Source organism: Rhincodon typus, chromosome 5, assembly GCF_021869965.1.
Source record: "Rhincodon typus isolate 14 chromosome 5, sRhiTyp1.1, whole genome shotgun sequence".
Classification (NCBI taxonomy): domain Eukaryota; kingdom Metazoa; phylum Chordata; class Chondrichthyes; order Orectolobiformes; family Rhincodontidae; genus Rhincodon; species Rhincodon typus.
In genome coordinates this window covers 89,452,787-89,466,079 of record NC_063336.1, presented here as the reverse complement: position 1 = coordinate 89,466,079, position 13,293 = coordinate 89,452,787, and the positions used below count along the sequence as shown (strand labels likewise).

Genomic DNA, 13,293 nt, shown 5'->3' with positions numbered 1-13,293 from the left:
GGGATGATGTTTGGCATTGGAACCATAGGACTGGCCTTGCATGGGTCTGAGGCATGGTTGATGTGAGGTCAGGTCCAGTGACAAATAAGGTTCAGGTAGGCATGACGATCCGGAACAAGCATGTGGACCAAATGAAAGCTGCAAATTTGCAAATGGGGTAGGAGCAAAACATGCCCTGCTCCTCAGAACATTCGGAAAATCTGTTGGAACCTATAGGTTCTCCCTGTCCATCAAGCATTGAAGATATCTTTGGAAGCTGAGATGGACACGATGGATGTCACCACTTTGACGCCTGTAGAAAGGAATGAATTTCTTCCGAGACGCTCTGGCTGCAAGAGGCGCACTACTGTGTATTACACACCGGCCATATCCGAAGCAAAGTTGGAGGTACCTGACCTGGTACTAAAGTGCCCCAGGAAGAGGTACAACAGACAAGAACCAACCTCTGCCCTTTGACTCAGAGGGGGAGAGATGTAGTGTTTGTAACAAGGTCAATCAAGTGGACCTCATAGAATATGAGTTCCCCAATTGGGGCTGTTAACCTGCTCCAATTGGGGGCCCTGGCTGACAGATAAAAACAGGAGTGTAAGACATCCTGTTCACTCTGAGGGAGCTGGATCAGTGTCAAGAACTTTCCATGGGTAAATATAGGGTGACTTAATGATGGGATACCGGCCTCCGTGGTATTATATCATTTAATAGTCCAAAGATTCTCCTTTGCTTGTGATCTTGCAGTTGAAGACCTGTTTTTGCATTTAATAAGATTATTTCTCAGTCTGAAAGTAATCATGCAAAGCAAAAGCTATGATTGGCCCAATTTAATTCAAACATCTGGAAGAAAAGAATGTATTCCTTTGGAAGAATTTGTAGGAGATGATGGGTGTGGTGGTAATATCACTGGACTAGTAACTCAAAGGCCTGGAGACATCAACTCACAATCCACCATGACAGCTGGTGAAATTTAAATTTGATAAATAAATTTGAAATGTAACCTAGTCATAGGAATGGTGACTGTGCCAACTGTCATTGTTATAAAAACCCGTCAGGGAAGGAAATCTGTTGCCCTTATCCTATTTGCACCGCATGACTCCTGACCCACAGAAATATAATTAAGCTAATTGCCCTCTTAAATGGCCAGGACAACCACTCAGTTCAAGGGCAATTAGGAATGGGCAGCTAATGTCAGCCTTGCTGGTGACGTCCACGACCCATGAAAAATAGAGAAAAGGACCTTTTCAGAATCATGGGACATTCCAAATCACTTCACAGCAAATTAAGTAATTTTCTTTCAATTATAGTCACCATTGTATTGTTTAAAAAAATGACAGCTAGTGTGCACATAGCAACCCCCCTCAAACAGCAATGTGATATTGACCAGATAAACTGTCTGACATAAGGGGCGAATAGATATTGGCAAAACACTGTGTAAAATTTTTGTTCTTGGAATTGTGCCACTCATTGAATGAATCCACTTGAGAAGTTTAATGGCTCATTTGATAGCTTGCAACTCCAACATTGCATCACACCCTCAGTATTGCATTGATGTGTCATCCTAGGTTGCATGTTGAGGTTGGTTGGCTTGCTGAGCTGGTTTGTTGTTTTGCAGATGTTTTGTTACCATGCTTGGTAACACCCTCAGTGCAGCCTCTGATGAAGCGTCGGTGTGTTTTCCCGCCTGGTTTTTAAACTCTGGGGTCCGTTGAGATGGATTGCCTCACTTCCGGTTTTCCTTCGTAGTGGAATGTATATGGGGTCGAGTTCAACGTGTTTATTAATAGCATGCTTCGTGGAACGCCATGCTTCCAGGAATTCTCATGCTTGTCACTGCCTAGCCTGTCCCAGGATCTTGGTGTTGTCCCAGTCGAAGTCGTGGTTCTCCTTGTCCATGTGGATTGAGATGAGTGAATATCGGTCGTGTCTTTTTGTAGCCAGTTGGTGTTCATGTACTCTTGTTAGTTTCCTTCCTGTTTGTCCGATGTAGTGTTTCTCGCAGTCTCTGCAGGGGATCTTGTAGACGACATTGGTCCTGTCCATGGCGGGGAGGGGTCTTTAGTTCGGGTGAGCAGTTGTCGTGGAGTTGACGTGGGCTCGTGTGCCACTCTGATGCCCAGCGGTCGTAGGAGTCTTGTGGTGAGTTCCGACGTGTTCCTGATGTAGGGTAGTGTGATGACTGTGTCGGGGCGTGTAGAATCTTCCTGATGCTGTTCCTGTAGGCATCTCCTGACCCAGTTTTTTGGATATCCATTATCCTTGAACAGTTGGAAGAGGTATTCTTCTTCCTCTTGGCATAGTTCTGTGTTGCTGCAGTGTTGTTGCCCTTTTACGAATACTATTTAAAAGGGCAACAACACACTGCAGCAACACGGAACTACGCCAAGAGGAGGAGGAATACCTCTTCCAAGTGTTCAAGGATAATGGATATCCAAAAAACTGGGTCAGGAGATGCCTACAGGAACAGCATCAGGAAGATTCTACACGCCCCGACACAGTCATCACACTACCCTACATCAGGAACACGTCGGAACTCACCACAAGACTCCTACGACCGCTGGGCATCAGAGTGGCACACGAGCCCACGTCAACCCCACGACAACTGCTCTCCCGAACTAAAGACCCCTCCCCGCCATGGACAGGACCAATGTCGTCTACAAGATCCCCTGCAGAGACTGCGAGAAACACTACATCGGACAAACAGGAAGGTAACTAACAACAAGAGTACATGAACACCAACTGGCTACAAAAAGACACGACCGATATTCACTCATCTCAATCCACATGGACAAGGAGAACCACGACTTCAACTGGGACAACACCCAGCTCCTGGGACAGGCTAGGCAGAGACAAGCACGAGAATTCCTTGAAGCATGGCACTCCACGAAGCATGCTATTAATAAACGCGTTGAACTCGACCCCATATACATTCCACTACAAAGGAAAACCGGAAGTGAGGCAATCCATCTCAACGGACCCCAGAGTTTAAAAACCAGGCGGGAAAACACACCGACGCTTCATCGGAGGCTGCACTGAGGATGTTACCAAGCATGGTAATGAAACGTCTGCAAAACAACAAACCAGCTCGGCGAGCCAACCGACCTCAACACCCACAACCCGAGCTACAGATCGACTCCAAAACCTTAGGTTAAGTGCTTAAAGTGGGGACTAAACTTCTGACTTGGCATGCTACCACAGAGCCAAGGCTGACTATCTTTGCAATATAATGTATGTGTTGCCCTTCCCACATCAGTGAAATTTTTTTTATTAATTTACGGGATGAGGGCGTCGCTGGCTAGGCGGTATTTATTGCCCAGAGGGCAGTTAAGAGCCAACCAAAATGCTGTGGGTCTGGAGTCACATGTAGGCCAGACCAGGTAAGCATGGCAGTTTTCTTCCCTAAAGGACATTAGTGAACCAGATGGGTTTTTCCAACAATCGACAATGGATTCATGGTCGTCCTTAGACTCCTATCTCCAGATATTTATTGAATTCAAATTCTATTATCTACTGTGGTGGGATTCAAACCTGGGTCCCTAGAACATTATCTGGGTCTCTGGGTTAACAGTGCAGCGATGATACCAGTAGGCCATCATATCCCCAATAATGCTTAAATAAATTCCAACTTCCTTCCTGTATTGCAACCTTTGCAACATTGTAAAATTGTACTCTAGCAACTTCAAATCTGACAATTTCTATTCCTATCTTATCTTTGTGTGTTGGTCACTAAAAGGCAGGATCAATGACAGATCATCCAGAGACCAGTTAGGTTCCAACACAATGAGTTTTTTCAATTAAACGGACAGAATAACAAATTGTGTATTCTTAACAGACTTAATGCTTAATAACATTTTAACCATTTTTTTTGTTTCAGTCCTGCTTAAAATACAATTTTTGTGAATCCTTGGCTTTAATCTCCTATCTAAATGTGGATATTAGTGCTACTCTTTCTGTGTAACGAAGAAAATGCTAAACAAAATCCTAAGTATGACAGAATCATCATTAAACTACTTTCAACTGGACGGATTTCTTGTCAAAATCAGTGATAGGCTAAGAATAAATGAAGCAATTATTTCCAGAATTCAATGAAAATTAAAGCTCGGGAAAAAAAGAGCAAAAAATTTTAAATTTAACATGAGCAGTTTGAATGTGGCACAAATTGATGATTGGAGGCACATTCTGTGAAATAAGTTTGGGGATGCTGAACCTAGTGCCACGTTTGCTTGGGCCTACTTCACAAGGCTGCCTTACTGAATGTAATAATAGATGATGTGGGCAAAAAGGGGAAAACCATTACCCTTGTTTGGTAGTGAGTGCATTTATTTTTTAATCAACTTGTTCTGACATAGGACACACCTCTGGGACAGGTAGGATTTGAATGTGGCCCTCCTAGTCCAAAGTTAGGAATACTACTACAGCACTACAAGACCCCAAATTGGTTGCACTATTTGGCTGCAATAATGTGAACTTTATTTTGTAACTCTCTCCTTAACAGCACTGTGGGTCTGCCTACAGCAAATGGACTGCCACGTTTCAAGAAGGTAGCTCACTACCACTTCAGGGCATCGAGAGGATGGCAATAAATGCTGGCCAGCCAGCAATGCCCACATGCCATCAGTGAATATATAAAAAAAACAAATCTGGTTATGTTGTATCTAAAGTGGGAATGCTTCAGATTGATGTGTGATACCAAACATTGGAAGCATTGCTAAGCCTAAAAAAGCATGGGAAAGGTTTGTTCCAAACTATAGCATTTAGTAAGAGGAATGTTCTGAATCAAATATTGATTAGGCAATTCCTTAAATTGTTCTACTACTGGAATAATGTTCTTGAACACTACAATACTTAATATATTGTTGAAATAATTTTAATGGAATTTTTAACAATTATTTGGAACAAAGTGCTATTGTGTTGCTCGTCGTGATGGTGAGGGAAAACAGCCTAATTCACTGGATGAGAACTGTGTGATGAGAACAATATATCCTGTCAGTGAATGTGATATAGAAATTGAAATCTTTACATTTGAATGCTGAATCCATGTGATATATCTAATCCACAAGAGAAACTTTAAATTGAACTTTCATTTTCTTTTTCTCTGCATGCATAGCTACCATGTTTGATTCCAATCTTTCTTTTCTGCCCATAGAGTTCCTTGAACTGCCGACCTAAGTCACCAACAAACTGTACTATTTCTGGCTGGGACTTAGGTGGTGTATATTGGACTGCTTCACCATCCAAATGGCAAATCCTTTCCCTTGAACAGGAGTCAAAAAGGTCTGCGGGTCATGACAGATGGAGCAATTGCAAAACCAGCCCTGAACAGGAGGCTGAGGAGGAAATGGAGGATCAATTTGACGATGTAAGAAATACACAGTAACAAAATTATTGAGTATTATTAAGTGGGGTTGTATATGATGTGATAAATTACAGAGTCAAGAAAAATTCACATTCTATACTGAAGTACAGGCAAATGATTAGCTTGCCTGAAACGCACAGGTCACCCAATTACATATCTGAAAATGACACTTAAAATTCTTACTTCATGTAACCTTTGACCATGCTAATATTGTTAAAGCTGCTTGTTACCTCATCTATTTGCCTTACCATTGTATCGCTACACCTCCATCAAGATGAAAAATATTTGCCTAAAAGTTATGTTGCAGATTTTAGCATTTGTTAGCATTTAATTTGTTTTTACGAATGTTAATCATAGAAGCTTATTATTACTACGGTAGTTTATTGTTATCCTGCAGTTTGTTTAAAATCCCTAATTGAACTGTGAGAAAGCAAGAGCTGCAGATCTAGAGTCGGAGTCAATACACGAGTCTTGATGAAGGGTGTAAACCTGAAATGTCGACTTTCCTGCTCCTCTGATGCTGCCTGACCTGCTGCGTTTCTCCAGCTCCACACTGTATTGACCCTAATTGAACTGCGTCGTGTTCACTTTATTCAGATGCATTTGTCCAGTAACATTAGGAAGTCCAGTCAATCTGCTGTTGCATCATTTTCCACTTTAATAGTATCTGATGGCATTCATTAAATTGGAAACATCAGGGCTATCTCGCAATAAACTGAAATAAGTCTGATACACAATGGTATTTTGACTCCCTGGGATACTGCACTGTAAACTGAGTCTTGCTATTCCTGGAGTTGTGCTAAATGTTAAAGATTTACACAGTACCCCAATTTACCCGATTTTTCAGACCAAGGTTTCTGTACTAAACTAGAATTGTTATTTATTGTAAGTAATTTCGCAATAGCCACAAATAAACAGATATTAACCATTGGCATATAACACTGCAAACTAAAACTCTGATCCTCCTACATGCTCTCACACACTTATTGATGGACGTAGAGAAAACCTGGAAAGTCCGTTTGGCAGTTGTTGTTTCCTAGTACCAATGTTGAGATGAATCCGCTTCGGCTTGCCAGGCCTTTGGTGTTCAGTTATCTTTCTCTGGAAACTTACACTGGTTTTTAAGAAGTATAGTGACTGGTTCAATGTTGATTTGAATTTATCAGTTCAAAACTCACAGATCTCTGCAACTGCTGCAAGAAAGGCAACTGGTCTTCTTCAAGTTTACGCTGAGTTTTTTTTGCTACAGAGAACAGGCAGCTTCTACTGGGGACAATTCGAACGTACCCTTCTGTGTCCTCCTCTGCCTTGGGGTCTCTGTCCCTGTAACGTGTTTTCAACCTGCTCAGTTTATGAGAACCAGTCAGCTTCATATGTAAACAACTCCTCAGCTCCTAATCGTCTGCACTTTGCAAGAACTCCCCCTGTCATAAAAACAGAGTTCAAAGTAGATATTGAATTCCTTGCTGTGAAGTTATGCAGTCATCCTGGTAAATCCCTGTTTTTTTAAAAAAAATAGTGCTTTCTCCTTGCAGTCCAAAGTTTTTAAAGATATGAAAATAAAAAGACGCTCTTCTACAGCAGCAAATCATAAATAGTGCATTTAATTTAATCCATGTAAAAAAGATATAATGTGGATTATAAACTAAATGTTACAATTTTAATAGAGCTGTAGGGACAGAAACCTGTGCTTCACAAACAAATCTTTAAAGGAGATTAGGATGAATTGATTAGTTTAAGAAAATAATGCAGAATTCTTAGTCTGAAAAGTAGAGGCATGGAGTATAAAATTTTAATAAATTAAGTCATACCTTTGCATCTTTATTAGTTCAGCTTCAGTTGGCAAATTATATCCAATTCAGGGTGACACACCTTCAGGAAGGATATTAAGGCTGTAGAGAGGGTGCACAGGAGTTTTATTAGGTTAATACCAGGGAATTCAATAATTGGGAGGGACAGGAGAAACGGGGATTATTTTGTTAGTTTACAGAGAGATTTACAAAATTAATGGAGGGCTCTTATAGAAGAAAATAAGAAGAAACTGTTCCTGCTGACCAGCATGTTGGTCACGAGATAAGGTAGATTTAAGACAGATGGCAAAAGGACAAGTGGGGAACTAAGAATTTTTTTAAACCTTTTAATTCTTGTGATCCGGCATGTTCTACCTGAAAGGCAATTTGGGGAGATTCACTGATAACTTGAAAAAAATCGAATCAATTCTTCAATGGTGAAAAATAATTACAGGGATTTGGGGATAAAACAGGGGTAATGAGACTAATGGGTTAGATCTTTCAAAGAGCTAGCAAAGACACAATGGCTCAAGTGTCTGTCTTCTGTGCTGCACAATTTTACGATAATATTTTGTCAGAAAATCAACAGTAGAGCTCAGTGAATTCCTGAAAGTACCTAATTCAATGTTTAAGTTTAATCATGTATGAAAAATTCTTAGACTGAACAATGAAATTGTGTGAATTAAAATCCAAAGAAATGGCCAAAGTCTGCATTCTGAACGTGAGTTTAGATGTTATCAGCAGATGAACCATGGATACAATCATATTGTAAACTCTACTATCAAAGTAGGAAAAGTAACACTGTGGTGGGTGAGTCCATCATGTCCAAGGTTCCCCTCCCGTGGCACACATGATCTTGACCCCGCCATGTATATAATTGTTCCTTCATCCCAGCGCTTCTTTGTAAATGCTAACACACAAGTAGCATCACCCTTTGGCTTGCATTGTTTCATGAGGTTCACCGCCATATTCTCAGTGCAACTTGGAATGGACAATAGTTGCATCCTCTGCAGCATCAACCTGTGGCAAGGACAAATAGAATAAAGTAACTAACGTTAATGGAATGATTTCATTATGAACTCAGTGGTGCATTATTATGATGCACATATCTGGATTTAATCAAATACTTAAGCATAATGAAATATTAATCAGGTAATTGCTGATCTGTTTTTTTATTTGTTCATGGGATATGGGCATCATTAGCTAGGTCAGTATTTATTGCCCATCCCTAATTGCCCAGAAGACAGTTAAGAGTCAACCACATTGCCTTGGCTGTGCAGTCACATATAGGTCGGACCAGGTAAGGTTGACAGTTCCCTTCCCTAAAGGGCATTAGTGAACCAGATGTTTTTTTACCCCTGACAATCGGTAATGGTTTCATGGTCCTCATTAGATTTTTATTTCCTGTTTATTATTAAATTCAAATTCCACCATCTGCCATGGCGGGATTTGAACACATCTCCAGAACATTACTTGGGGTCTCTGGATTAATAGTCTTGTGATAGTGCCACTAAGCTATTGCCTACATATGTGAACAGCAGATAACTTTGCCAGTTTTGCTTTAGTGATTGCATTCTCATCTCTGTCAGACGGCTGTGGTTCAAGTCCCACTTCAGAGATTTGAGTATCTAATCTAGGCTGGCTGTGCAATTCTGAGGGAGTACTGCAGAGTTAGAGAATTGCCTTTTGGATGTTAAACAGAGTCCCATGTGCTCTCTCAGGTGGAAGGTAGGGATCCCATGATTACACTGAAAAGAGAGCAAGCAAATTCTCCCGACCAATGCTTATCTTCAACCAAACCTAAAAGTGATTGTTTCTTCATTATCACATTGCAGTTTGGGGAGTCTTGCTACTCACAAATTGACTGCTGCATTTCATATAATACAGTAGGGACTAAACTTGCGATGTCAAGTAGTTGTGAGATGCATGATATAATGAAAAGTTGTTTTCTTCAAGTGGAACTTTTCTCAATATCTTCTAATTGTTTTTTGGTTTGTCACATTTCTAAAACTTCAGGAACCTGTATCCAAATTTTCTGGCAGCCTGTTTGACACAGAAGAAGGTTTTCAACGGAATCGCCACATGAGAGCTTTTCTACATGGTAATCAAAGGCAACTTAACATACCAGGTAGCTCGGACACCAGCAAGCAACAGGTCTGTAAGTTGGCAAACAATACTGGTGGAGATGTTAAGTGTCCAGAGAGAAGTAATTGCCAGCCGACACTTTTAATATCCACGGGATTCAAAGAAACTTTGGCAAAGGTAATAGCAAAGTCTTTTCTATCATTTCCTATTTGAATTAATTTACCTACTTATGTGGTTAGTATTAGCTGTGCCTGGTTAGTAGTTTCCCTCACTATGAATCAGGAACATCATTAAGGACTTCAGCACATGACTAAGACTGCACCCTTGTGCGTTATTGAGGGAATGCTGTCTTGTCTGAGCTGCTTTTATTTTTCAACTATTCATTCATGGGATGCATGCAACATTGGTTAGGCCAGCATTTATTGTCCATCCCTAATTGCCATTCAGAAAGTGGTGATGAGCTGCCTGCTTGAACTGCTACAGTTTGTGTTGTGAAAGTATGCTCACAGTGTTGTTAGTGAGAGAGCTGCAGGAATTTGACCCAGCAAGAAGGAGTGGCACTATAGTTTCAAGTTAGAATGATATGTGACTTAGAGGGAATTTGCACGTGGTGCTTTCTATCATCTGCTGCTCATGTCCTTCTAGGTGGTAGAGCTCGCAGATCTGGAAGATGCTGCCTAAGCAGTCTATGTGAGTTGCTGTAGTATATGTTGTAAATGATGCACACTGCTGCATTGTGTGTTAGTATGGACAGAGTGAATGTTGAAGATGTTAGAAGGGATTCTAATCACGCAGATTACTTTGTTCTGGACAGTGTTGAGCTTCCTGACTATTGCTAAAGTTGCACTTTCACCGAAGAATATTCTAGCATAGTCCTGACTTGTGTTTAGTGAATAGATTTTTGAGGAGTCAGGTGGGGAGTTATTCACTGTAGAATTCCCAGCCTTTGACCTGCTGTTGTAGCCATAGCGTTTATATCGCTGGTCCAGTTCAGTTTCTGGCCAACCGTAACCCCCAGGGCGTAGCTGTGGCGGATTTGGTGATGGTTCTGACCATTTCTGGAAAGGTCAGTGGACTTGAAACATCAACTTCTGTTTTCTGTTCACAGATGCTGCCAGACCTCCTGAATTTCTCCAGCATTTTCTGTTTTTGTTTGAAGCGAAATTAACTCATTTATCTCATTTGCTGTTTTGGATCTTTATGTCTATAATGTAGTTATCTGTGTGAGTACTATATATGCTTTGAGAAGTAAATTCTTGAGTTGTAAATTTGCAAAGAAACATACTGGGGTTCTGATAAGCTGGAGTTTGAATTTAATTTATTATACCTTATTCATTAGACCTGTGAGATATTTATTTGGCTGTAACATGTCTGGAACTAAATTGGGTGCTGATCTTTTTGTATTGGCTCAGAAAATATATTCCTCCTAACTGAAAGAAATATGGATTGGGGAAAAGTCCCACACTTAAACTAATTGCATTGTAGAGTTTATTTTATCTAAATGGTTCTAGCCACTATTAACCTTTTGGAATCTAGTGCTGTATTCACAAGATAACAATACATAGAAAAACAATAGATATTTTGCGCAATTCATTAAGACTATCCATATATTTTCTTTGATAGCATACTGGTTTTCAAGACTGTTTCCAGACATATCCTGCTCATGTGCTCTGGATTTGAGTTATGGTTGAGTAACAGATCCAAGAAATTCTATCAGGACTTTGAGTTGGGGATTTCCAGCTCAATTTGAGGGCCTGACCTACACGTGCACATACATATATACAAGTATCATGGATATTATTCAATGTGTGAGAGAGAATGCCTGACATGGAAGTTACATCCTGCTCCATTTACATTCAAATATTGCACTTTGACAATCTGTATCATATGCTAACCAAGCGGAACATCAGCACTTGCTAATCGTAAGCCACAGATAAAGTAAAACACATTTGAGTTTTATGTTGTTTAACCAGTAATTAAAAAAAAAATGATGCTGGATGTTACTTGCATTATACTACGTTACTTTATACAGGGTGACTGGTATTTCTTGTTGGATAGAATTTGGTGATTACATTTGGAGCCATCAAGGCTGGTACTGTAACGAATGCCCTCCCATGAGTTACTAAATGACGAGAACCTTGAACACATCATTGGAAAATCCCTAACCTCTTGCAGCCAGAATCCTCACCAGTGATGATACCTTGACCATTGGAAATAATTAGGAGAAAAATTATCATTCCCTGTGATATGAATAACTGGGAAGAGTTTTGGGACCTGGCAAATAGAGTGATCAAAATACTTTTTTATTGACCAAATAAATCCACTGCTGCAGAGCACGAATATTTAATATAATATATAGTTATTTCAGCTGATGCTGAGAGATTTTGGGGAGAGAAAAACGTTGTTACTCTCATTCAAAACAATATTTCCTAAAGTGGGAAGTGCAGATATTATACACTTCCCTTTCTGAGTCTGTTAAAGGCTGATTTCAGGTGAGCTTGTTCAGTGATGGTAAAGCACTATTCTCACAAACAATTTTTCACTTATTCAGTGTAATGTTTCAAATATGTGAAAATGTTATCAATCGAGCAAACCTGTTTAATGGAAACGGCATCTATTGAGTATGTAGTTATTTTAACTCAAAGTTCCTGATTTGAATTCAAATCCCATCACAATTCACAGGTTTATATATCTTTCTGACAAAGAGAATACTTTTCTACAACCCTTTTTTTAAATCATAAAATTGCCATTGTAAAATGACAAGATTTGTATGTGTGCTGAATGGGTAAAATTAAATATGATTGATGAGATACACAGCCTACAAAGATGACTATGCAAACAGTGTATAGTTTCATGAATAATAACCGCCCTTGGTACATTGTTGATGTAAAGAAGGGTTTGATATACCACAGTGCTTTTAAAAAGACTTGACAAGTTGATGAAGGAGAACAACTTTGGGACATTTAAAAGGTTACAGATTAGTCAAAAACAAAAACAAAGTTGCTGGAAAAGCTCAGCAGGTCTGGCAGCATCTGTGAAGGAGAAAACAGAGTTAACCTTTCGGGTCCGGTGACCCTTCCTCGGAACAGATTAGTCAAGTTGTCTAATGAGGCACCATAGGTAAAAATTTTCGATTCACACAGGTATTAGCATTACTGGTGATGGGGACGGGTGGTGTAACAAAGTTTCAGTGCCTAGTTCATATGATGGCTAATGATTAGGATAATGGTCTTTCCTGTCAGTCTCCTTCACATTTGTCCGTATTTGTTATCTATAACACTGACTGTATGACTTTAGGCTTATTGTTACTGAACGTTCACATGCCAACTTTCAAGTGTTGAGAGCAAAATCTCTGATTTTGCTTTCCCTTTCTGCATGAATCTGTGACCACATTTTCAGTAGATGAGCTGAATGTCAAATCAATATCAAAAACAGTGCTAGTTCTGGTTGTGTTTTTTTTTTTAGAAGCTCAATATTACAGTGCACAGTCCGATGGGAAGTCTGGGGATCAGTATTGCTGGAGGAAAAGGGTCAACTCCATATAAAATCAGTGATGACGTAAGTTTTTATATGTTAAACATGATGAACAATATGAATTTAATTGACTTGCCATCTCAAAAATGCTTTTGATGGTGAATTTTGAGACATAGTTTTGAATAAATGTTATCACTGACAAAGCAGAAATGTGTTGTATTATGTAGCTGATTGGTCAAAAATATTCCCTGTTATCAACCGCATTTCCACAAAGGTTTCTAGTATCCTTAAATGGAGCTCCAGAGCTCATTAATGCACACCCATGAATCATGATGTGTGACTAGAATAGAAGACAAAACAGCTAAGTTGTTTATAATTTCTGATTATTAATATTTTAGATTAGGTTTTTGGAAAAATACAGTTTCATGGATAATTGTTGAACTACACCTGTTGTGTAGCTGATTTCTAGAGTTTAAATCAATGGCCACGTTGAGAGAAAAGTAAAACTTAATGGTTCCACTATCATATATATGCATGGAAAAATTGAATTTGTAAGACTAAATATTTAGTCAAAAATTAGGTGGTCAGCTTTTACAT

At 39.6% G+C, this 13,293-nt stretch overlaps 1 protein-coding gene across 1 annotated transcript in view; it reads left to right on the top strand.

Annotated features, from left to right (window-relative positions):
* Positions 1-270: 270 nt before the first annotated feature.
* LOC125483157 (tyrosine-protein phosphatase non-receptor type 13) overlaps positions 271-13,293 on the top strand; it is a 51,227-nt gene continuing 38,204 nt past the window's right edge. Inside the window, exons 1-3 of the mRNA XM_048597099.1 lie at positions 271-399; positions 9,154-9,399; positions 12,688-12,780. Coding sequence (XP_048453056.1) covers positions 271-399; positions 9,154-9,399; positions 12,688-12,780 — 468 coding nt within the window. The remainder of the gene's footprint in view (positions 400-9,153; positions 9,400-12,687; positions 12,781-13,293) is intronic.